At 36.9% G+C, this 25,275-nt stretch overlaps 1 protein-coding gene across 2 annotated transcripts in view; it reads right to left on the bottom strand.

The window, feature by feature from the left end:
* Window positions 1–24,819, bottom strand: part of CUNH4orf17 (chromosome unknown C4orf17 homolog) — a 31,929-nt gene extending 7,110 nt beyond the window's left edge. Inside the window, exons 1-5 of one of the 2 annotated variants that reach the window (XM_025873561.1) lie at window positions 24,580–24,819; window positions 16,102–16,321; window positions 9,221–9,430; window positions 6,616–6,680; window positions 1,908–2,051 (exon numbers count right to left, since the gene is read on the bottom strand). In XM_025873561.1, the coding sequence (XP_025729346.1) occupies window positions 1,908–2,051; window positions 6,616–6,680; window positions 9,221–9,430; window positions 16,102–16,228 (546 nt within the window). In that variant the 5' untranslated portion in view covers window positions 16,229–16,321; window positions 24,580–24,819. The remainder of the gene's footprint in view (window positions 1–1,907; window positions 2,052–6,615; window positions 6,681–9,220; window positions 9,431–16,101; window positions 16,322–24,579) is intronic. The other variant, XM_073892011.1, reaches the window with a different exon arrangement.
* Between the last annotated feature and the right edge of the window lie 456 nt (window positions 24,820–25,275).

The following is a 25,275-nucleotide window of genomic DNA, read 5'->3' as shown; positions in this document are numbered from 1 at the left end:
TTACCAGCCTGGACAGTAGGAAATTGAAAGATATTTCAGATTTTTTTTAGAAGGTATGGAAGGTTAGAATGCCACCAAAATGAGATCTATTTTTTGGACTGATTTATACAAGCCAAAAAATTTTGGTTTAAGACCCATTTTCTCACTTTACCCTCTCTGTATTATTTCACAAATAGCCACCAACTATTTGATAAAATGCCATGCTGTGTATGCACCAGTTAATAGTTTTCAAGCAAAGTGATGAGTGCTGATGAATCAGTTGTGAATGAAATAGAAAGGATCCCTTCCTTCAAAGAGCTTACATTTTAGTGGATTTTGTATTGGTGTCCAGTTAAGTCAATATCTGTGAGGTGGAGATGCCTTTGAGAGGAGGGCTCTTTAATAGATGCCCCAAAGTCCAGTTCTATAGGATCATGTTGCTGGTCTATTGTTGATGTGCCTAAGAAAGGAAGACAGCCTGACTAAAACCGCACTCAGTTTATGGTTTGGTTGCATATATCAGATGTGAACATCATCAGATGACATATAATAGAGAGGGCCTATATCTGTTAGCTGATTTTCTACAGTTCAACTTTGATCTTGGTAAAATTTTCTTTTTAATTTTTGTATTCAACATTCAATAAATACTTATTTAATAATTACTAGATGCCTAGCACTTATCTAGGCATGGAAGACAAAGCAGGAACCAAGGCAGAGGAGTAGGAGATCCTATAATACTTAAACTTTAGTGTGAGTGGGGTGAGAGGCAGAGACACTGTTGAAACAAATAAATGCAAACATATCAGATAGGGCATGTGCTATGCAAAAAATAACAAAGGGTAATAGGATAGAGAGTGAGTAGGTAGCTACTTTAGATTGGGTGGTCAGGGAAAGTATTTCTGAGTGATATTGTAACTGAGACCTTAATGAGAAGAAGGCGACCACTGAGAGGATCAAGGAGAAGAGATTTCTCAGTAGGGAAATTCCCCAAAGGTGGGAATGAACAAGTTATAGAGAATCAGTGGTGCCAGGGCGTAGCTGGCAAGATGGACCATGATTCTGAAGACTCTATCTAATCGGGAGTCTTTCACCAGAATCATCAGGAAATCATGTATAACCACAACTCTTATCTGCAGATACTCTCCCCTCTTCTCTTTTCATTTTATTTTCCTTCCTAATTTTAATCATCAGCATAATTATACCCAATGCCACTGTTATGCTTTACTTTTAAAATAGTTCCTTATCAGGACTATTCAATAACAATCCTTATAATATGCTCCCCCATTTGTAATTGCTACTACAGATAACTCACTTAAAACTATCAGAGTCATCATTACAATGCTTTCACCCTTAATTCCTTGCACTGGGTCTTACAGGGAGGCAATGTGGAGGTTACCAAAAGGATCTAAAGAAGGAAAACAAACATCAGCTGATTAATTCGTTCTTCGTTATATGTCATTCTCAGAAATAACTGTGGCTGGAGAGAACCTTCCACTAGTCTGATATGACACATTACTATAAATAAAACTAAGTTTGTAACCCCAGGCAGAGTAGGTTTGAGGAAAGAGTTTTCCACAGATAAGAGGGAAAGATGAATGTTGATTGGAGGAATCTCTGCCTTAATATATGCGAAGGAAATGTATAGGTAACAGCATGAAGTAGTGCCTCTCAAGCATTAGGAAGCTGATAAAGAGAAACACGGGAAGAAAGATGCCAAGTTCTTCATTATGTCTAGACCAAAGGTTGTGTTTCTGTAACAGTGACTGGAAATAATCGAAGAAGTAGGCCTTGGATTTCAGGCTAAGTGGCTTTAAATCAATTCAATTGTTAAAGGGGAACCACTAAAGAGTCTTAAGGATGCCAATAATGTGGTTTTTTGTATGTTCATTCTGTTCCCAAGTTATGGATTTAATAAACCTGCCTCTTACTTTGATTTCCTGAGCCAGATAGTTTGGTATGCAAACAGTGTTCTCTTTGACGTCAGTCTTGGTATTCATCAACTCTGAAGAACAAGAGTCAGCAGTAGAGCATGCTTTTGGAGGTGACAGTGGCTTTTTTACCTTAAGTTCTTCCTAAATCAAAGGTATAACATAATCAATACGCATTTGCATCCACTTATATTTTCTATGAAAGTTGAATACAAAATGAATGAGAAATATTCATATTCTTGCATATTCAATATACAAGAGATGTACATGAAAGTAAAGAGAGGTTAGTTTTAATCTTCCCATAAAAATCTAATTATCAAATATTTGCATTTGGAGACAGAACACAGAGTGAGATATTATTTACATTTTGTGAAGCCATTTTTAATAAGCCCTCGGTCACACACCGAGGTAATAATTTTTGAATGCTGCATAGCCTTTATTTATCTTGCTGCTCCAGATAACAACCAACTCATCACACGTGAGATTTTTCTGTTAAGTTAGGAAGCCTTACGACAGGAAGAAGACAGTCAAAAGATTTTATGCAATGTCTGTGTAGACACTGCATGCTGCTTTCGCTGCCCTGGGGATGACAGCTGAGAGCTGGAGAACTGGAGAGGTCAGCTAAATTACTTCCCTTGCTTAACTGGAAGGGGAAAGAGGAAGGCTATGCTCTTGTTCTGGGAGGCAAATATACTCTGTAATTCAAAAATAAAAAAAGGTTATAAGAGCTTTAAGTCCAAGAAGAGTTACAGAAGCCTTAGATCTATGTGCTAATTCCAAGGAAGGCTTTTAACCTTCAGAAGTGAGGGCTATTTAACACATGCAGAAGCCAGTGGCTGAATAGGTCAACAGCTGGGAACTGTGATGATTGGAATTGATGGAAAAAATACTGAACTACTGACATTTAGTGATGTTAAAGCTATATTGTAGATACATGCATTCTTCTGTTAAAGTTTATTATATAATAAGACTTCCTGTTTTAGGGAATAGCAATATATATTTTTTGGTTCAACCCTCCCGCTAAGATACAACTAAAAAAGCAGATTAAAATTTAAAAAGATTAAAACTGTCGAGGAGTGAATAAAGAAGGAATTAATAAGCCAAAGTAAAGGGGAAGTGAGAAGCCTCAGCTGTAGGGAGTACAGTAGCCATTTTTGCCTGAAGTCCCTGTAAGATCCCGGAGAGTGAAAACTTTTCTTGTGACAGCTTAAAAGGTCCTGAAAGATAGGACTCAAAGCTCAGAACCCAAATAAGGGCCAACAAAGGGCTACACCCTGAAGATGAAGGTGACCTAGAAGTCCAATGGTCCTTGAAGAAATATAACCTAAGGTCAAGTTTCGAACTTGGTTTAAGTTAGTCGGAGCTGGTAGGGCCTCTGGGTTCCTACAGAAGCAAGCACAAAGTTCTCTTTGGAAAAAAAGTGTTTTTATCATGAGCTTCAGATTCCTACAAATAACTTTTCATACATAATATCCAGTCACTAAGTCATGAGGCAAAAAGAAATTATAGTGCAAATTAGAAAAAGTTCTAACTTAATGCTGATAACAAAAATTATGAAAGCAATTAAAACAATCCTCAAAGAAGAATTTACAGCTAAATATATACATTAGAAAGATAAAAGAAGTTAACTAAAGAACAATAAAATAAAGTACGTGCATGGAAAGAGGGAAAAGATAACATAAATCAACAAAATAGAAAAGAAATATATAACAGAGAATCAAAAAACCCCACAAAAATTAGTTCTTTGTTATACTAACTGATAAACTACTATGGAAACTGATCAAGAAAAACAAAGACATAATTTAACAAAACTGATAGGTCTTACAGATACTGCATATATTTAAAAAAGAACATGAGGTTATTATAACATTATCAATAAATTTGAATGTTTCCATGAAATGAATAATTTCATAACCAAAATCGTTTTGAGAAGAAATAGAAAATCTGAATAGTTCTATAATGAAACAGATTTCAAATCAAAGAATGTTACCAGGATTGAAGACAGTAATTTTATAATGATAAAAGGGTCATTTCATCAAAAGGACATAAACCTAAATAGTAATACTCCTAATAAGAAAGCTTCAAAACATGATTAAAAACTGATAAAAGTACCATGTACTAACTGATTACGCCACTGGAGCTCTGAAAAAAAAAAAAAAACTAATATAAATTAAAAGAGAAATACAGAAACCCACAACTATAGTCAGAAATTTCAACACCTCTTTCTCAATAATTGATAAAAAAAAAAAAAAGTGGAGAGCAAATCAGTAAGGCTACAGAAGACCTGAATGACAGTATCAACCAACTGAACTGGCATTTATATTACATTCTACCCAACAACAGCAGAGTGAGCAACATTTTGATGGCACTTAGAAAATGTATCAAGGTTGACCTATTCTTGGGGCCATATAACAAGTTTCAATAAATTTACAAAGTTTCAAAGTATACCAAGTATCTTCTCTGACCACAATGGAATTAAATTGATATCTTTAAGACACCCAAATATTTGGAAATTAAATAACATAATTTTAAGTAACCCATGAAGAAGAAATTAAGCAGTTAATTAGGAAGTATTTTGAACAGAATTAAAATGAAAACTTAACATTGTAAAATTTGAAGCATGCAGCCAAAGCAGTGTTTATTTAAAAAATTATAATAATATATGATTATATTAGAAAGGAAAAATGTCCCAACTCAATGACCTAAGCTTCCATCTTCTATAAAGACATGAACCAAAATCGATGATATAGAAAGAGAAAATCAGAACAATAGATATCACCAATGAAAGGAAAATTCATTCTTTGAGAAGATCAATAAAACTACCAAAACTCCAGTTAGACTCATCAAGAAAAAAAAGAAGACACAAATTCCCAATGTCAGGAATGAGAGGGAGAACATCTCTACAGATCATATAATCATTAAAAGGATATGTTATGAATGACTTTATAACAGTAAATTCAACAACTTAGATGAAATGGACAAATTCTTTGAACAATAGAAACTACCAAAGCTCACTAAAGAAGAAACTATCTATATTGGTTAACATTTAGAAGTTAACCAATACAATTAAAAAAGAAAAATATGATCATTTTAGCAGATTAAAAAAGATCATATTAGCAGATTAAAAAAGAAAAATATGATCATTTCAAATAGATGAAGAAAAAGCATTTGGCAAAAAGTAATCCTTATTTCTGATAAAAATTTTCATAACACTAGGAATGCAACACTGAGGAATCCGCCATATGAAGGGCAGCTATAAAAAAAAACAACTGAAATCACATTCAATGATGAAAGTATAAGCTTTTCCCCTATAATTAGGTGCAAGGCAACAGTGTCTGCTCTCATCACTTCTATTTGATATCGTACTAGAGGTTAGCCTTTACAAAAAGGCACAATAGAGATGTAAACATCATGTGGACTTGAAACTATGATAGAAAAATTTTAAATCTGGGCTTCATCAAAGTTATAAATTTTGGTTCTAAAAGGTAAGCCTCAGACTGGAAGAAAATATTTGCAAAATGTATATGTGACAAAATAATTTTTATTTAGAATATATAAAAATCTTTAAAACTTCATAGTAAAAAGACCAGCAACCCAATTTACAAAGTGGGCAAAGCTTTGAACACACATTTCTCATAAGAAGATATACGGATGGCAAGTAAGAACATGAAAAGATGTCAACCTCACTAGTCATCAGGGAAATGCAAATTAAAACCACAATGAGATACCACCATACCCACTAAATTGGCTAAAGTGAAAAATACTGACCATCCTAAGTTTTGGCAGGATGTGAGAGAAAGGAAACTGATACACTGCTGGTGGGAATAAAAAAATCATACAATCATTTTTGAAAAAATCTTTGGCAATTTCTTAATAATTTAAACCCACACCTACAGTAAGACCCAGTCATTCCACATCTATGTCTTCACCCAAGAGAAAAGAAAATATATATCCATACAAAGACTTGTACACAAATGTTCATATCAGCTTTGGCAAAAATTGGGAACAAGCTAAATGTCCATCAACAGGTGAACATGTACACAAATTGTGGGATACCCATACAACTGAATACTACTTAGTAATAAAAAGGAATGAATTATTGGTGAACATAACAACATGAATAAATTTTAAAATAATGATGCTAAGTTAAATAAACCATTTTTAATGTTTCTATTTAAATTCCAGTTAGTTAACATACATTGTTATGTTATGTCAATTTGCAATGATGTGGATGAAACTAGAGGGTATTATGCTAAGCAAAATAAGTCAGAGAAAGAGAAATGCCATATGATTTCACTCATATGTGGAATTTAAGAAACAAAATAGATGAACATGGGGGAAGGGAAGGAAAAATAAAATAAAATGAAAACAGAGAAGGAGGCAAATCATAAGAGACTTGTAGCTCTAGGAAACAAAGTGAGGGTTGCTGGAGGGGTGGGCATTGGGGGGATGGGGTAACTGGGATGGGCATTAAGGAAGGTGATGGAATGAGCACTGGGTGTTATATGCAACTGATGAATCACTGAAATCTACTCTGGAAACTAATAATACAATATATGTTAACCAAATTTAATTTAAATTTAAAAATTTTTTTTAAAGCCGTAAAAAATATTGTGAAATGTACCTTTTCAGAAAGGTACGTGAAGAAAAAGAGAGGAAATGACAGAAGTTGAACTAAATAGGTAACTGCAAAGAGTTGTTTCTTTACCTTCTTAATTGCTAAGGGATTCTCACTGGAAGTTCTGAAGCACTCCTTGATTTTTCTACAGGGCTCTGAAATGATATTTCAGGAAAATATATTTAGATCAAACTGAAAAAACGTCTACCACATGACATGACACATGTCAGTTGCTGAAATAAATGAGAGTATATCTGGATTTCAAGTAAGGTCACCTCAGGGATATGTTTATAAATATTGGAAATCTTGCAGGTAAAGTTATACTACAATAACATAATAAAAGGATATTTATGTTTACAAAACTAATTCAATGCCCAGGAAGATGATATAAAGAAAGACTGGAAGAGCTTTCTTGATCTGGGTAAACTAATTTTTAAAAGTACATATTTCAGTATAAGACATGTTTTCCTGTGTTTCCTACCCATATAACTGACACTTTCCCTAATTAAAGAGATTATATGTTTGCTGTTTGACCTGTGGCCAGAAGGGGATGTGCGCTGAGTTATAATTACATTTTTTTATTTTATTTCTTATTTCATCAGTCTCTCAACCATACACATTTCATAGATTCATCTAATGAAATCACTCTAAAACCATTTAAATATTTGCTTAATTCCCTTTTGTATTAATTTAAAGATATATTCTCTGTAAGCAATGCTATCTTTTTTACTGAAGCCACAGTTAACACAGTTTCTTAAAAGATGAAGAGATTTTGTGCATTTCCCAAAAGTAACTGAATTCATTAGTTCTAGCTGAAGAAAGAAAAATATTGTAAAGTTACCTCTCTCCAGAAGAGAGCAGGAAGGAAGGAAGAAGAACAGAGTCACGGATGGTGAGTCTATTCAGTTAATGTTCACTTGTGGGAAACAGAAACCACCCTATTTTAAGCTAAACTGTAAATAAGACAGGTAATTAGATGTTTGCAATTTCACTGGCAGGGCTGGAGCAGTGAACTCTGGTGTTGACCCTCACAAACCAAGAGCAGCACCTTGCACCTGGCCCTCCCAGCGGGGCACAGCCTTTATCACAATCGGGAGGAAGGGGGGTCAGGATGCCACTCACACTTCAATTGCTGTCACAACATCTGTGGGGCTAAAGATTAGGCACTGGGTCACCACTGCAATCTGAAAGCCACCATATCTGCTGACTTTGCCATCGGACACCCATAAATCCAGAATCTGAACACGGGGATATTGTAGCAGGGAAAGCCCATGTCTCCAGCCATGCTTGAGAGCAGACAGCAACCAAAAAGATGACCTGAGCCCCACATCTGAAATATAAATCTTACCAGATGGCAACACTTAACTCCCACTGAGGGGCTCTTGCAAATGTAACCGTTAAGTTTCTGGGTTTTATGGTATAAGAAGGAACACCAGAAAGAAGGTGGAATGTGTGGTCTTTGATTATTACTAGTGGGTAAGGAAGAGGAACTCTTGAAAGGATGAAGTGAGTTAACAAGTGTGAAGACCTTAGAATGGAATCCCAGGGTGAGTACTCTACTAATGGGCCCTCTTATCGTTATCCATTGAACGATAATGTATTTTACCACATTATGCCAAAATAACTTTCATGTGCCCTGAAACTTTCAGTAATAAGAGAAAGAGAAGGGGCGCCTGGGTGGCTCAGTCATTAAACATCTGCCTTCGGCTCAGGTCATGATCCCAGGGTCCTGGATCAAGCCCCGCATCGGGCTCTCTGCTCCGCGGGAAGCCTGCTTCTCCCTCTCCCACTCCCCCTGCTTGTGTTCCCTCTCTCGCTGTGTCTCTCTTTGTCAAATAAGTAAATAAAGTCTTTTAAAAAAAATAAGAGAAAGAGAACTGGATATAATTTACCCTCCAGAATTCCTTCTATTTTACCTAGCGCTTTAGATTTTGCCATACTACACTTTTTAAAATGTATTAGTGTAAGACATACAACATAATGATTTGACATATGCATATATTGCAAAATGATGATCACAGTTAAGTGTAGTTAACTGTCCCCTCACAAAATTGCCACTTTTTTTCTTGTGATGAAAAATTTTAAATCTACTCGTGTAACTTCCAAACATACAATATTATTAACTATATGTTCTGTTGATTAATCCCTTTTTGTTTCAATTCAGCAAACATGAATTAATTGATTACTAAAGATCAAACACACTGTGCTGGGACCTGGGGAGACACCAAGAATACCAGAAACACAGAAGGCAATGACACTGGGTCCTGAGCTTCAGGAGCTGACCGTCCAGTGGGGGAAGATGGAAGTGTGCAATTCCATCCCTACTGCATTTCCCTGACTTACTTTTGTCACAGTAGTTTCCCCACCAATGCTGGCTAAATATTCATTTTTAGTACCTCTTAGATACTTTTGTCGGGATTAGAGACTATAGCTATACCAAATATGTCTTGGACATAATAAAGACAATAATAATATTTTTTAACATTACTGAACTACTGAAATGAGATTAAAAGAGCGAAAAAAATTTTATAGTGAATAACCTATTTCATAGTGAGAACATTTCATGACTATTTAAAAATCATTGCAGCTATATTAACAATCACATAGACCATCCTCCCTGCCCTCCCCACCCCCACCACCCCCAGTAGTTTGCAGGAGGCCTCAGGACAGATTTCATTAGTTACAAGGGACTCACCAGAATGAGGCCGCGGGGGCACCTTGACATTGTTTGGGGCTGGTGAGACTCCTCGGACAGGGCTCTCTGGGGCTGCAGCACTGGGTGCATAACTGCATTCGGCAAATGGTATTTCATCCTTCTCTAAGTGGTCGAACTGGCCAGCACCCCACAATGCTCCCAGTGAGTTCTCATCATCATTCACAGTACAGATAGGAATGTTATTCAAACCTAGGTGAGTCAGGATAAACAGACCAAACAACCACATTAGGTCTGGGGCAGATTTTCTTTGAATGATCAGCCATTTCCCAACACATATTGTTAAGTGTACACAAAATGTCAGACTGCAAACTGTATGAACCAGTGCTAGGTGGACGTTCTTTGAAGGTCAGTGTAGCAAATTATGTTTGCAATACATGCTTCCTTTTTTTTTTTTTTAAGATTTTACTTATTTATTTGGGATAGAAAGAGGCAGAGGGAGAGAGAAGCAGACTCCTGGCTGAGCAGGGAGCCTGATGTGGGACTCGATCCCAGGACCCTGGGATCATGACCTGAGCTGAAGGCAGACGCTTAACTGGCTGAGCCACCCAGGCGCCCCTGCAATACACGCTTCCTTAAAATGTTCTGCCATCTTGTTAGCCTTGAGAACCAGGCTCACATCTTTCTTAGTGTGAGAGTCAAGTGCAACAGATCTGCTTCTATCCCAGACAGACCTCTCATCTCCCAAGTCTTGAGGATGACTAAGGAACTACGTTAGCCCTCTTCATGAATATCCCATTCAGGTGTTTGGAAGCATCCAGGATGTCTCAGTACAAGGCCTCCGAAAAGACATACACTGGCCCTGTTTTTGTCCTGGCAGAAGGTTTAAATAGCTGCGAGGAGGCAGGATAAGGTAGATTGTGAGGGAAGGAAGGAAGGAAAACGCGGTACAAAGGAACCTCCTTCCTCATGTCCAAGCTTTCTGGTCTCCTTCACTCTCCTGTAAGAGTTATTTGCCTTTGGCTCATATATTGAATTATAGACAGATCCTCTTTCTGGTATCAATGCCATGTCATGACATATTGAACAGCTTAGGAAGTGAAGGTGTGCGGGACTTTGCTTTATGTTAAACAGGGAATTAGCATAGATAGGTATAGGTGGTTGCTTTGTAGCACAGGAAGCTTCTGGATAGTGTTTTTTATACTTGCCCATTTTTCTCTATTTCCTTCTAGGACTATCAGTCCACTGCCTTCTTATCTATCTGCTCAAATGATATCAAAAACGTCTTTGCTGAAAATCTTGTCTGAAATGTACCCCATCACACTCTGTCCCTTTATGCTCTTTTATTCTTCCCATAGCATTTGTCACCTATCATATCTGTTTGCACATTGCTGGGCTGAGCTGCCCTAGAATGTAAGCTTCATGAAAGCATGCATTTTGTCTGTTTTGTTTGCTGCTCTATTCCCAGTGTCTAGAATAGTGCCTGGCACAAAGTTGATGCTCTACGATTATTTATCAAACGAATGAATAACACAGCCAAACATAAAGCTTTTATTTAGTCTGCTACTTAGAACTTTACTGATAGTAACTGGTTCCAAATAGAAATGAGAATAAAGTTTTGAAGATAGCGTCACATCTTACCATTTTATCTTAAACACCTGAGATAGTGATTGACCCAGATGCATCGTGAAAAATTGCCTACCAGATGAAATAAAATATTAACATGAAGATAAATCAATGGAGAAATCCCTATTTTCTCTGCTATCTCCTTTAATTAAAAAATGGTAATAAGTAACATGAAAGAATTCAGATTCTATCTATCCAAGAGTTAGGAAAGACCTACATAAAAATGAAGAAAGTGCAATGGCATTGAAGTGGCTTCAGAGTCAAATGGGACAACATTAAATGATTTAAAGATAGTCGGGGAAACTTGAAACCCAACCCAGCAGTGAAGGAGAGTAGGACAATATTGGTGGGAATTTCATTAACTTCCTTGAATACAGGAGAATTAGGTAATGGAGTCTTGGGCTCAGGAAGGACAAGCTCCCTGTACTGGGCATAAATTTCTGTTCCGGTCATGATTCTGAAGGACTCACCTTTCAGAGACTGCCAGGTGAAGATGCAAATCTCACATTCCTGCCTAATTTTCTGATTGATATGCAACCCCAGTTTAATGAGAAAGTAACTCTAATGTTCTTCTTTTTTTTTTTTTCGTCCAAGGTATTTGTTTCCTTAGTTGATGGTGTGCTTTAACATTGGGAAGGTTTCAAATAAAAGACGGAAATGATAAAATAAGAAAAATACTTACTATTCTTATTCATGGGTTAAGTTTAGTAAAAACCATTGCATATGTGTTTTTAAAATGTATATAATATTTAAGCAGAAAAGTATGAGAATATCATTAGTTGGTAAGCAGTAAAGAAATGTTTTAAATAATGTATTTGTCTATATTATAAGTTTAATTTATTTAATTTACAAGATTTATTTATAGCTTGGTGAGAATTCACGTGATAAGGATGTGAAATATTTTAAAAGAAATCAAATCTACTTAATGAGTAATTGACATTTAAACTTTTAAAGGTATTTTTTTACTAAGTTTGTAAATGGGACTAAATATTAATCAAAGACCCCCTTGAAGTGATTGTTAACATTTTCAAGATTTATAAGTAAAATAATAAAATCTTTAAGCTAAATTTTAAATGTTAAAACAAAAAGGTTTATAATTGTTATTTTAAAGTTTACTTTAAAAATAACAAGTAACTGCACTAATCTTTATGATACACAGAACTTTCCATCAAGAATGCCAAATATTTACTATCAGGATCGCTAGTGCTATAAAAGTATTAGTATTCCATTTCACACCCTCCTCTCCAGGCCAAGGATGACCCAGCCTCTGCAGACCAGCAGGGGCATGGGGGTGTGGTCTTCCTTTCCTGTCCCTTGCTCTTCCGCTCTTCCTTCCCCACTCACTGCTTTCAGCTCCCCTGGAGTTGGGGTTGGAGGATGAAGGAACGGTGAAGGGGACACAAAGTCTTACTTGCTTAATGGTTTTAATTTAGTATTGAGGCATCTGTGAAAACAGATCTGTGAGGCAGAGAAAAAATGCTGGCTCTTTCTCTCACGAGGTATTTCTGTGGGTTCTTTGGAGACCCGTGGCTGAGGAAATCTCTAACGCCGTTCACTGTCATGGATAATGTATCTACCAGATAATTGCTAACTTCTCTTCCTTACCACCTTCACCCCACGTGAAATGTCACCAGTCTCTTTTGGCTATAGTGGTCCTATTAGTTAGTCCTTTGGGCTGGGTCCTTGCAAGACAGTTCTTGGCCAGCCGCCTCCTGAGCGTTCCCACGGGAAACAACACCCTTGGCCTGGTCTTCTGTGGGAGAGCAATTTAATCCCAGTCTGTGCCACTGACACAGCCAGCTCCAGCCAGCTCTTGTCTTGAGATTTTAGAAGAATAGAGTCAGACACGATCATCTGTGTCCTCCATACCATAGAAGATCCAGAACAAGTTCACCCCAAGAATAGTCTCCCCATGATCCACTGCAGAAACAGTGTAGGGCAGACCAGGAGGAGCACAGGCAAGAAGCTAGCCAGTGAGATCTGTCTCCTCTCTAGACATTCTCCATGGTCCTGGGAAGCCCTGCAGGTACAGGTGAAGGCAGCTACTACTGCTCCTCATGGCAGGGAAGGGAAGTACACAGCACCCCAGTGACTCTTTTTCAAAGAAATCCTCAATCTCTTTCCTTTCTATGAACTCTTCTCTAAAGCAAAAGAGCCTGGAGATAGGCTACCATCATAGGGCCAGTTTTTAAATTACCTCTTAGCAAGTCATGCATAGATGATCTCAAAATTTGGCTTTAGCAAAAGTTCCGAAAAGCCTCATTTAATCCCATGACTAAATATAATGCTTTTTGTCATGAAGTAGTGATACTCAAATTTCTTTGGCTACTGTGCCCTTTGTTCAAACACATTTTATTCCATCTTTGTCTCTTGCCCACAGACTACAGCTTAAAAACTTCTGCCAAGCAAATGTAAGATTTTAATATAATCTTGTGTATAAATTCAGACTTTCCCTATTCTATGTAATAGAAGAGGTTGTAGAGATCACTAGTTTATAAATTAAATGCAAAATTTTCTTCTTTCCCTTTCTGTTCCCTCTTTCTTTAAAATCATTTCTCTCTATTTTCAGAGACAACATTTTCTATCTCAGAATCTCTGCTCTTTCTTTTCAGTCTCTTTCTCTGAATTTTCTGTGTCTATACACCCCTGTGCTTTTCAGAGTTCTGTTAGGATTTCTTTCTTGGGCAATAACATTACTGATTTAACCTATATGCTTCCACTTTTCAAATCTATTTTACATCCTCATCTAATCCTTAGGCTTCAAGTCTTTATATCCATTTCTCTATTTGGTCATTTACTCCTGAATGTTCCATTGGCACATCAAGTACAATGTGTTTGTCTGAAATGAAGCTTTTAATCTTACCTCTTACATATGTTCTTCCTCCTATATGCCCAAGATTAATAGTTGGTCCACTATCCAGACAGTTAACCAAGCTAAAAAAAAAACTGGTAATAATTCTAGACTTTTTATTCCATCCTTAAATCCAATAAATACCCAAGTCCTGCTAACTGTTTCTTCTTAATGTTTATCATGTATCTCCCAGTAAAAACCTCTGTGAAATGCATTCTTGACACTGCTCTAGTGGTTTCCCTATCTGTATATTACATCTGAACTTCCAGCATACTTCTATAATTGCACATAACACAATTATAATTATTTCCTTTTATTCCTATCTCCTCCAAGTACATTGTGAGCAGAAACTGGCTTATGTTGTGTTGCTAGCAAAGTGCATATATGTATCACAAATAGAGACTTTAAATTGACATTTCTTAGACTGACTAAACTTACTGATGACTTAACTTTTTAAGGATTTATCTATGAAAATAACATTAGATCTCATAGACTAAAACATTGAATGTTGGTAAAAACGGACTATAAGAATTATCTATGGGGTGAAATTAGCAAAACTAGTTGTAGTGTCCTTGTGCTGAGTGTGGGTTCAAAGCACATAGCTGTTATCAGTCAAAATAGATCAGCTTGCTGCTCTTCTCTACCTCTTGCATTTCAGGTTACTAGGCTTTCTAGCATTAGCATGAATATGCTTGAAAGATTTCCAAAGAAAGTTTTCTATTCAATTGAACATATATTTATATGTGGACATATATTACTAAAAGCAAAGCTTTGTGGTAGGCATTGTAGGGGATTTGAAGACAAAGTCAGTCCTTTGCCTGCCAACAGTTTTATATTGTATTATAGGTATAAGATAATTCAAGGCAGAATGTGAATTACATATATAGGAGTTATATATCAAGTACTTTCAAGTATTTGGAAGTCAGAAAAAAATATACTCAATTTGCTAATATTTGCTGTCATAGAGAAAAAAGTTCTAATTAAATGGAATGCTTTTCTCATGTGGATTTTGAAAAATCCTGTCACCAGATTTTGCCAAGACAACAGATTCCAAGCCATTTATGAGCTCTTTATTGTAATATCTGTTTGCTATCTCTTGGCCTTCATTTTCCTGATCTTCTTTAGCAATTTGTATTTGATGATCACCCAGCCATTCTCATTGAATCTTGTTTTATCTCATAACCTTCTGATGGCTTTCTCTGTGCTGCTCATCTGGGCTTTTCTCTTGCTCTACCCCGAAGTTCAATCTTCACTTCTCTACTCTGCTGTCTGCCCTGGCCCAACCTTCATCCCTCTCACTTGGATGACTGAGTCAGCCTTTTAACTGGTCTTCCAACTTCTCCTTAGGCCCCAGTTTTCCTTCCACTTTCTACAATACAGCTAGAATGATTTTTTTAAAGAATGAATCACTTGCTCAAGGACACACAACTAGATAGCTGAGGTAGAACATTAACTCTACTTAAAATCTATCAGAGGCTCTAAATTTTTATCTGAATGCAATTTAAGCTTCCTTCTTTCCTTCCACAAGAATTATCTAGTACCTCCCACGTCGCAGCCACTCTAGGAAACTGAAAATAAGTGGTGAGCAAAACACACATCTTCAGCTTTCAAGGAGCTCACAAATTAGTGGAAGATATTTGATAATAACCAAATAAAAATATTTAGTCATAAGCTCCAATAATTACTGTAGTAGATGTGGGGATGCATCTACCCAAACCATGCCTTCAGGACCAACACGCTCATCTGTCCACCTGACAGATGTGTCAGCTACTGATGGCTCATGCTGAGGCCCTCCCTGGGAATTGCTCTCAGCTGAAGACAGCTCTCATGTACAATGGAAACTTGACCAGTGAGTGGTTGATGGGGGTTACAAAGGCCTGACCCCCTTGCTTTAAGCTGAGACACCCCTTGCTTTAAGCAGAGCTGTCCATGTCTCCTTATGGGACTGACTGAGGCCTCCTTTGTTTGCATCATCAAGGGAGGGAGGGGAAAAGGGGAGAAAGAACAGAAAAAAAAAAGGAGAGAAAGTGAGAGAAAGGGAAAAAGGGCTGGAGGGTAAAATATATGCTTCTCTAGGGGTAATATTTAGCATGTAAATGCTAGCATGGCCATGCAGTTTGTTAAAATATTGAATACTTTTATACCAATTGGTCAATTGCTGCTGTGAGCTGTTTGGCACCTCTGCGGGTCCCTTTTCTAACAGTCAAGAAATCCCAGGGTTAATACCTGGCAGAGAGGATGCCTGCAGGCTCTGCTCTATCCCCAAGGCTGGCATCTCGGCTCAATGGTCAATACCTGTGTCTCACCATTAGTTAAATATTTTGAATAGTATCCCTGTGTTTATCCACCAGAATCAACAAGTAGCCCAAATGCAGGGAGAGAGAGAGAGAGAGAGAGAGAGAGAGAGAGAGAGAGAGAGAGATTCTAGGACCTTGAGTTACCTTACCTTTGATGTGGCAGACCCTTCTGGGATGAGGGGTGTGACGGACTAGAAAACAGCTTCCATTTCTAGCCATGATATGGCTGCCTTTGTTCTCGAACGGAAGAGCAGACGTTGGAGATTTGAGGCTCATGTTCTTCTGGTATTGGTTTGCCCCTCTCCACTGTTGCCGCAAAAGGTCCTGGGGTTCTACCTTGTTAACCTCACTTCCAGAGGTGCTTAGACCCTGAAATCATAGAATGACAGTCATTCTGATGAGGGGGTTCTTGACATTTCCTTACACATCAAACATTACTTCTCTGTTTGCACTGAATTGTTTCTCCTGTCAAAACAATGTGAGGTTATTTTACTTTAGACCAAATTTTTGTAAATATTGAAACGAATACAGGCATGGGTGGGACAGAAGAATTTTTCCCTGGAAAATTCAAAACCTTAAAATATGTTCTGTGTTTGATTACATTTTAAGGTCACTTTGTTAGCTTACCAACATAAAAATACATAACATGGTTATCAATTTTGATATAGTAAATGAAAATGAGAGCTTTAAAATATGATGCCCACAAATGTGTTTTACATTAATGCACCTTTCATATTATGATGTGACATATATAACGAGGACCTTTCATATTATGCTTTAAGACAACCAACTTCTTAAATTTGTATCTTCTGAGAAGATAGTAAAACCTAAAGGAGAAAACAAATCTGGTAACAAAAGAACGATATTACATCTACAAACAATAAAGTAGAGAACTTTGGCACATTGTTATTTGCAATTTTCAGTAATATTTAGTGATTTTCTCTCAATCACTCAGCAATTTTTATTAGACACTTAAATTATCATAGGTGTAAGGGATCAAAGATAATGTTATGACTCTTTGGGAATTTACAATTATGTGGGAAAAATTTCTGGATTAGAAACATAGGAAAGAGTTAAATAAACTTTCTTTTTTAAAAAAGATTTTATTTATTTATTTATTTGTCGGATAGAGAGAGCGCAAGCAGGCAGAGGGAGAGGGAGAAGCAGGCTCCCCGCTGAACAAGGAAACTGATGCAGGACTCAATCCCATGACCCGGGATCATGACCTGAGCTGAGAGCAGATGCTTAACCAACTGAGCCACCCAGGCATCCCTAAATAAACTTTCTTAAAGATGACATACTATTGGGGCACCTGGGTGGCTCAGTCAGTTAAGAATCTGCCTTGGGCTCAGGTCATGATCCCAGGGTCCTGGGATGGAGCCTTGCGTCCAGCCACATGTCGGGCTCCCTGCTTGGTGGGGAGCCTGCTTCTCCCTCTCCCTCTGCCTTTCCCCCTGCTTGTGCTCTCTCACTCTCTCTCTGTCAAATAAATAAGTAAAATCTTAAAAAAAAAAAAAAAAGAAGAAGATGGCATACTATCTTGAAAATTAAAGAAGGATTTTTTCCCTGGTGTGTGTTTGTATTTCCTATCTTACATGGATATCTTATTCATCATAGCAGTACTAGGAAATGTACATTTTATTTCTAACTATGGCAGGGAGTTTTTCTGGTCAGAATAATTTCAGCATTCAAATATATCCATATTCTAGGAATTGATCTCAAGGTTGGGGCACACATTTTTAGTTCATTGACTACCTTTTTAGACCAAAGAATCTGTGTTCAATTTTTTCATGGTATATATTCAAAGTGTATGGTATATAGATCACCAGCCCTGTTGCCACAAAACAGCAAATATTCTAAGCTAAAAAATATATTAAAATATTTTGAATTCATGAAGTACTGTTATCTAATAAGAAAAAGTACATTTTCTTATTGTTCCTTATAAATAATGAGGAATTAGTTCTAACCTCTTTCTGTAACTCAAACTGTAGACTTACTCATTCTTCTTTCTGTGTGGGATCTTTTACACAATTAAGTTAGTAAATTCATTTTTATCTGTATTGAGGAAAAAGGATACAGTAGGCAAGTTGGAGAGTGGGAAGGACATTAAACTGAAATTTAAAAATGAGATGTATGGTCCTAGCTTTGCCATTAACGAGCTAAGTGACCAAGGATAAATTCCTTTATTTCCTAGATTTTGATTTGCTCAACTGAAACCTGATGGGATTGGTGGAGATGTCAGCTAGAATACTCAGCTATTCTATGTGTGTCTTCCCCACATCAATCATTCTCTTAGGTTAATTTGAAGGGTAGTGATATACTTTAAATTCTGGTGTTAAAGGTCAATAAACAAACAATGAAGAAAACTCTTCTTCTTCCTCATATGAAAACTGCAGTGCTTCCAAGAAGTCTGAAATTCATCTTGCTCTTATATTTAAAAAGGTGCTATAGTGCTTACTCCGGGATTACAGAAAATTTAATTATCTCTGTTGTGACTTTTATTGTTTCTATTAGAAGTTTCAAAATAATGCTAAAGGGATAAAGGCAATACGTAAATATTTTATCCACATATATCAATAAAAATTTTACAAAATCCAACATACATTATGGACTATTTAAAGTCTGATTTAAACTTAAATTTTAAGGGGCACCTGAATGGCTCAGTTGGTTAAGTGGCTGCCCAGGTCATGATCTCAGGGTCCTGGGATTGAGCCCCTGCATTAGGGCTCCCTATTCTGTGGGGAGTATGGTTCTCTCTCTCCCTCTGCCCCTCCCTCCTGCTCGTTCTCCCTCTCTCTCTCTCAAATAAATAAATAAAATCTTTAAAAAAAAAACCTTAAATTTTCAGAAATGAGGTAAATGAATAACTCAAGACAAAGTTGTGGGCTTTGAATTGTTCTAACAAGTGATTTAAGCATAAAAAAATAAAATTACCTCAAACCTGCAGAAAAGTGAAACTATATTTAGCCCTGTGAAAGAATGAAAAGTCAGGCCACAGACTGGGAGAAAATATTGTGAAACACATATCTGATAAAGGACTAGTATCCAGAATAACAAGGAACACTTAAAACTCAACATTAAGAAAACAAATAGCCAAATTAATAACTGTGCAAAAAAGCTGAGCAAACACCTTATCAAAGAATATCATCAGATGGCAAATAAGCATGTATATAAAAAGATACTCAACATCATTTGTCCTTAGGGAATTAAAAATTAAAACATTGACATACTGCTACACATCCATTAGAATGACTAAAATCCAAAATACTGACAATGCCAAATGCTGACAGAAATGTGGAGCAACAGGAACTCTTATTCATTGCAAGTGGGAATGCAAAATCGTACAGCCACTTTGGAAGACAGATTGGAAGTGTCTTACAAAGCTACACATACTTTTACCATATGACCCAGCAATTGCACTCCGAGATGTTTCCCTAAAGGAGTTGAAATCATGTTGACACAGAAACCTACACATGAATGTTTATTCATACTTGCCAAAAAATGGAAGCAACCAAGGTGTCTTCAATAGGTGAATGGATACATAAACTGTGGTACATCCATACAATGCAATACTATTCAGCAGTAAAAAGAAATGAGCTATCAACAGCAATCAGACAACAAAAAGAAATAAAAGGCATTCAAATTGGCAAAGAAGAAGTCAAACTCTCTCTTTGCAGATGACATGATACTTTATGTGGAAAACCCAAAAGACTCCACCCCCAAATTACTAGAACTCATACAGCAATTCAGTAATGTGGCAGGATACAAAATCAATGCACAGAAATCAGTTGCTTTCTTATACACTAACAATGTAACTGTAAAAAGAGAAATTAGAGAATCGATTCCATTTACAATAGCACCAAAAAACCGAAAAATACCTTGGAATAAACCTAACCAAAAAGGTAAAGGATCAATATTCCAGGAACTACAGAACACTTATGAAGGAAATTGAAGAAGACACAAAAAGATGGAAAAACATTCCATGCTCATGGATAGGAAGAATAAACATTGTTGAAACATCTATGGTGCCCAGAGCAATCTATACTTTCAACGCCATCCTGATCAAAATTCCAATGGCATTTTTCAAAGGGCTGGAACAAACAATCCTAAAATTTGTATGGAATCAGAAAGACCCCGAATCGCCAAGGAAATGTTGAAAAAGAAAACCAAAGCTGGGGGCATCATGTTGCCCAGTTTCAAGCTGTATTACAAAGCTGTGATCACCAAGAAGCATGGTACTGGCACAAAAACAGACACATAGACCAATGGAACAGAATAGAAAGCCCAGATATGGACCCTCAACTCTATGGTCAACTAATCTTCAACAAAGCAGGAAAAAATATCCAATGGAAAAAATACAGTCTCTTCAATAAACGGTGCTGGGAAAATTGGACAGCCACATGCAGAAGAATGAAACTCGACCATTCTCTTACAGCATACACAAAGATAAACTCAAAATGGATGAAAGACCTCAATGTGAGACAGGAATCCATCAGTCCTAGAGAAGCACATAGGCAATAACCTCTTCGACGTCGGCCACAGCAACTTCTTTCAAGACATGTCCCTAAAGACAAGGTAACAAAAGCAAAAATGAACTTTTGGGACTTAATCAAGATAAAAAGCTTCTGCACAGCAAAGGAAACAGGAACAAAACAAAGTGGCAACCCACAGAATGAGAGAAGATATTTGCAAATGACACTACAGATAAAGGGCTGGTATCCAAGATCTATAAAGAACTTCTCAAACTCAACACCCAAAAAACAAATAATCAAGTCAAAAAATGGGCAGAAGACATGAACAGACACTTCTCCAAAGAAGACGGATAAGTGGCTAACAGACACATGAAAAAATGTTCACCATCATTAGCCATCAGGGAAATTCAAATCAAAACCACATTGAGATACCACCTTACACAAGTTAGAACAGCAAAAATTGACAAGGCAAGAAACAACAAATGTTGGAGAGGTTGTGGAGAAAGGGGAATCCTCTTATACTGTTGGTGGGAACACAAGTTGGTACAGCCACTTTGGAAAACAGTGTGGAGGGTCCTCAAAAAATTAAAAATAGAGCTACCCTATGACCAAGCAATTGCACTACTGGCTATTTACCCCAAAGACACAGATGTAGTGAAAAGAAGGGCCACGTGCACCCCAATGTTCATAGCAGCAATGTCCGTAATAGCCAAACTGTGGAAAGAGCCGAGATGCCCTTCAACCAACGAATGGATAAAGAAGATGTGGTCCATATATACAAGGGAATATTACTCAGCCATCAGAAAGCATGAATACCCAACTTTTACATCAACATGGATGGGACCGGAGGAGATAATGCTAAGTGAAATAAGTCAAGCAGAGAAAGTCAATTATCATATGGTTTCACTTATTTGTGGAACATGAGGAACAGCATGGAGGACATTAGGAGAAGGAAGGGAAAAATGAAGGGAGGGAAATCAGAGGGAGAGATGAACCATGAGAGGCTATGGACTCTGAGAAACAAACTGAGGATTCTAGTGGGGAGGGGGGTGGAGGGATGGGTTAGCTCAGTGATGGGTATTAAGGAGGGCATGTATTGCATGGAGCACTGGGTGTTATACACAAACAATGAATCATGGAACACTACATCGAAAACTAATGAGGTAATGTATGGTGACTAACATAACATAATAAAATAAGAAAAAAGAAAAAAAGAAAAAAAGAAATGAGCTATCAAGCCATGAAAAAAAAATGGAGGAACATTAAATGTATATTGCTAGGAAGCCAGTACGAAAAAGTTACAGGGGTGCCTGGGTGGCTCAGTCTGTTAAGTGTCTGCCTTCAGCTCAGGTCATGATCCAGGGTCCTGGGATCGAGCCCCGCATCGGGCTCCCTGCTCAGCGAGAAGCCTGCTTCTCCCTCTCCCACTCCCCCTGCTTGTATTCCCTCTCTAGCTGTCTCTCTCTGTCAAATAAATAAATCAAATCTTTAAAAAAAAAAAAAAAGGCGACATACTGCATGATTCCAACTATACGACATTCTGGAAGAAGCAAAATCACGGAGACAGTAAAAACATCAATGATTGCCAGGAGCTCCAGAGAGGAAGTAGGGGAGTAATGAATGGGTGGAACGCAAGGGATTTTCAGGGCAGTGACACTAGCCTGAAGTATAGTGCTCTAGACTGTGACTGTGGATCCGTGACTTCATGCATTTGTTGAAACCCACAGAAATGTACAACACAGAGTGAATGCTAATGTAAACTATGGGCTTCAGTTACTAATAATGTATGATACTGGTTCATGAGTTGTCACAAATGTACCACACTAATGCAAGATGTGAATAATAGGGGAGACTAGGTAGGCAGGATATATGGAACTCCCTGTGCTTTCTGCTCAATTTTTCTGTAAGCTTAAGAACTACTCTAAAAAAAATAAAGTCTATTAATTTAAAAAAAAGAAGAAACTACCTTTAAAAAGCAAAACTATTTTAGTTACTATAAGTAATGTCCACATCTTTCTTTTCCACCTGTTGCCTATATTGATTTTAACACTCTTTGATAATTCATTTCTCATTTATTTTAATGGATATCATTCCAAAGCTCATGAATTGGCTTAGAATAATATTTCTCTATTAAGATTTCTCTTTATTATAAGAATTGATTTTGGACTATAACTTTTTAAGATTTATAAACTCAAAAGAAATGAAGGAATCATTCATTCTCATATGTAAGGATAGATTTTTCCCCCAAAGACAAGAGATATATGAAAAGAACATATTATTAAAATAAGGAATTAACAGAAAACCAGAAAATAATTTGCTTGTTAGAAAACAAAGATTATCTTTATTATAGAATCAGAAATCTTATTTATTTTATAATGAAGTAACTAAAACTTTTCCTAAACCAATGTTAGAGAAACCCATTAATGCAAAACTGGTCCATGTATATCACGGATGGATTCTGTAAGACTAAACCAGTTACAAGAACTTCTACAAATGTGCCATGGATTATTTACCATACCCAAATACTGTTTTGTGAAATAATAAGTATATGTATATTTTTAAAACCCAAAGCAAACAAAAAACAACACAAAGAAAACAAAACACACACACACACTTGCTTCCACTATTTTAGCTTGTTAGGTATTTACTGTATAATATGGAGCAGTAGTTCTCAACCTACTTTCCCTACCATGATGCACATGACAGGTGATGTTCACAGGAACACAGGTGATGTTCACATCCCCATCGCATGTTCCAATTTTAAAGAATGCATTCCAGAGTTGTGGAGAAGCAAAGTATGAAAAACATTTTCAATCACTGCAACGATGGTGTGTCAGTAACTGTTGCTCAGAAGAGCTGTATTAACAGGTTTTTAACTCCAGTCTTTCCAAAAAGGTAGGCACATGACGTTGCAACTAACTGCCAAGAGACAGTGTTAGAAGATTTACCCTTCTTTGTATTAATTCCTTTTAAAAGCTAAACAAGTTGCAAACATGAATATTTTTAGCAATTATTAGTAAATATGTTGGGCCTCACCTCACCGCCTGTGTTGCAAAACCTTGGTGGAGCCCTCCTGACCTAGAGGTTATGCCCAAAAGATCTGCTGAGTGAAAGTAGCCAAGTTCTGTTTATAATTCTATTTTGTTTGTGATACCAGCATTCTGCTTTCACTCTGAAGAAGAAGAAAAAAACCTGCATAGTGGTAATTGAGGGAAAATCTAATTAAAATTACCATTCACCATCCAGGGAATTGTGAAAGTGCTTCTGAGAGCAGTATTTCCTTTCCTACAGCCTCTTGAATTGACCTGTATATTAGCAAATCACTGAATTTTATGTAGACTACATGACACAAAATCCTCAAAACCTGTGTTTTAGAAGCATTAGTAATCATGTTGTCCTAATTCTGATCATTGTTACTTTTAAACTATGCAAATCTGTATTAAATATTAATAATCTTAGTCCAAAATAACACTTACATACAATGTATGTTTAAAACAGAACACAATATCTGATCAACGAAGAGCTGAAATTTACTATGAATTCCCAGAGATGTAAAGATTATTATTTAGGTGATGAATGCTGAAACATTTTGCATTTGCTAGAGGTAGCCTAAAATGTACACCACTCAGATCTTCACTTCATTTGTTGCTCTGCTGAGGCTTTCTCCAAAAGTCTTCCTTACCCTTCTCTAAAGTAGTTCCTACCATCTTCCCAGGCTCCATCACTCTCTATCCCTTACCCTCCTTAAGCTGTCTCCATAGCGCATGTCACTTTCTGACTTTTTTTTTTTTTTTTGTATTTCTGTGTCTATTTTCTGCTTCTCTTCATAGGATATTATAATCAAACAGGCAATGGCCTGGTCCAACCTCTGCATTCCCAGTAACTGTCACATAGTATATGCTCAGTAAGTATTTGTTATATGAATTTAAATGTTTTTCACAAAATAAATGTCTTTATTCCACAACCTTAGCTTATTTTATTTGTACGATCTCCTCAACAACAGATGGTTTACTTTGAAAGATAATACCCCATTACCTCAAAACAGATTTATTTGGCCTTCACGTGGTCTTGAAAAGAAGATGAACCTGAGGTCCATTAACTAAGTCATACTTAAACTTTTTGAAAATTATTTTAATGATGAATTTAAAATTATACCTGAGGACAGTTTTCCAAAGAAGGTAATCTGGTTGACAGGAACTCAAGGTTGATGATACCCTCCAAGCCTCATAATGGGTCTATACTGAGTTGTCATTGATTTCCTTAAATCGTTTTACTTGAGCTGGGAATTTTTAATTGATAGAGACAGCCGAATGTCTAATGCTTCCAAAAGAATCTCACTGTCTCCCTCCAGTTTCTCCCACTGTTGCTCCAAGAAGCCCATGGGGCTCCCTGGTTGTTAAGATACACTACAGAGCTTAGCAACATGGTAACATTCCTTAGGGAATTCTGAATTCCAGAACTTCTTCACCTGCCGTTCTTCTCAGAGCTGCACTTACTCGCAGCTTGACAAAACCGCGTGGGAGCAGTGATGTTTTTCTCAGTTTCAGACATATAACAGTGTTGAACTGAATGCAAGAGAAAGAGAAAGAATAAAGAGAAAAGACGGCAATTTCAGTCATCTTGATACTTTTGCCCATAATTCTGCTCAAAGAAACATACCGTGAAGATGTATTCAAATGTAATCAAACTTAGCTCACCCAAAACCTATTAGAAGAAAGTGTGAGTGATTTTAAAGACATCTCAGTCATCCTGCTTGGTAGTCAGGATGTCCATGATGATGGCTCGTTCAAGAGCCTTGAAATAAAATTGAAATGTTAATTAAAAGTCATAAAGAAACATTAAGTAATACAG

Source organism: Callorhinus ursinus, unplaced genomic scaffold (assembly GCF_003265705.2).
Source record: "Callorhinus ursinus isolate GAN/ISIS: 27379988/994484 unplaced genomic scaffold, GSC_fseal_2.0 scaffold4, whole genome shotgun sequence".
Lineage (NCBI taxonomy): Eukaryota > Metazoa > Chordata > Mammalia > Carnivora > Otariidae > Callorhinus > Callorhinus ursinus.
Note: the sequence above shows the minus strand (reverse complement) of the source record. Positions and strands in the feature narration are given on the sequence as shown.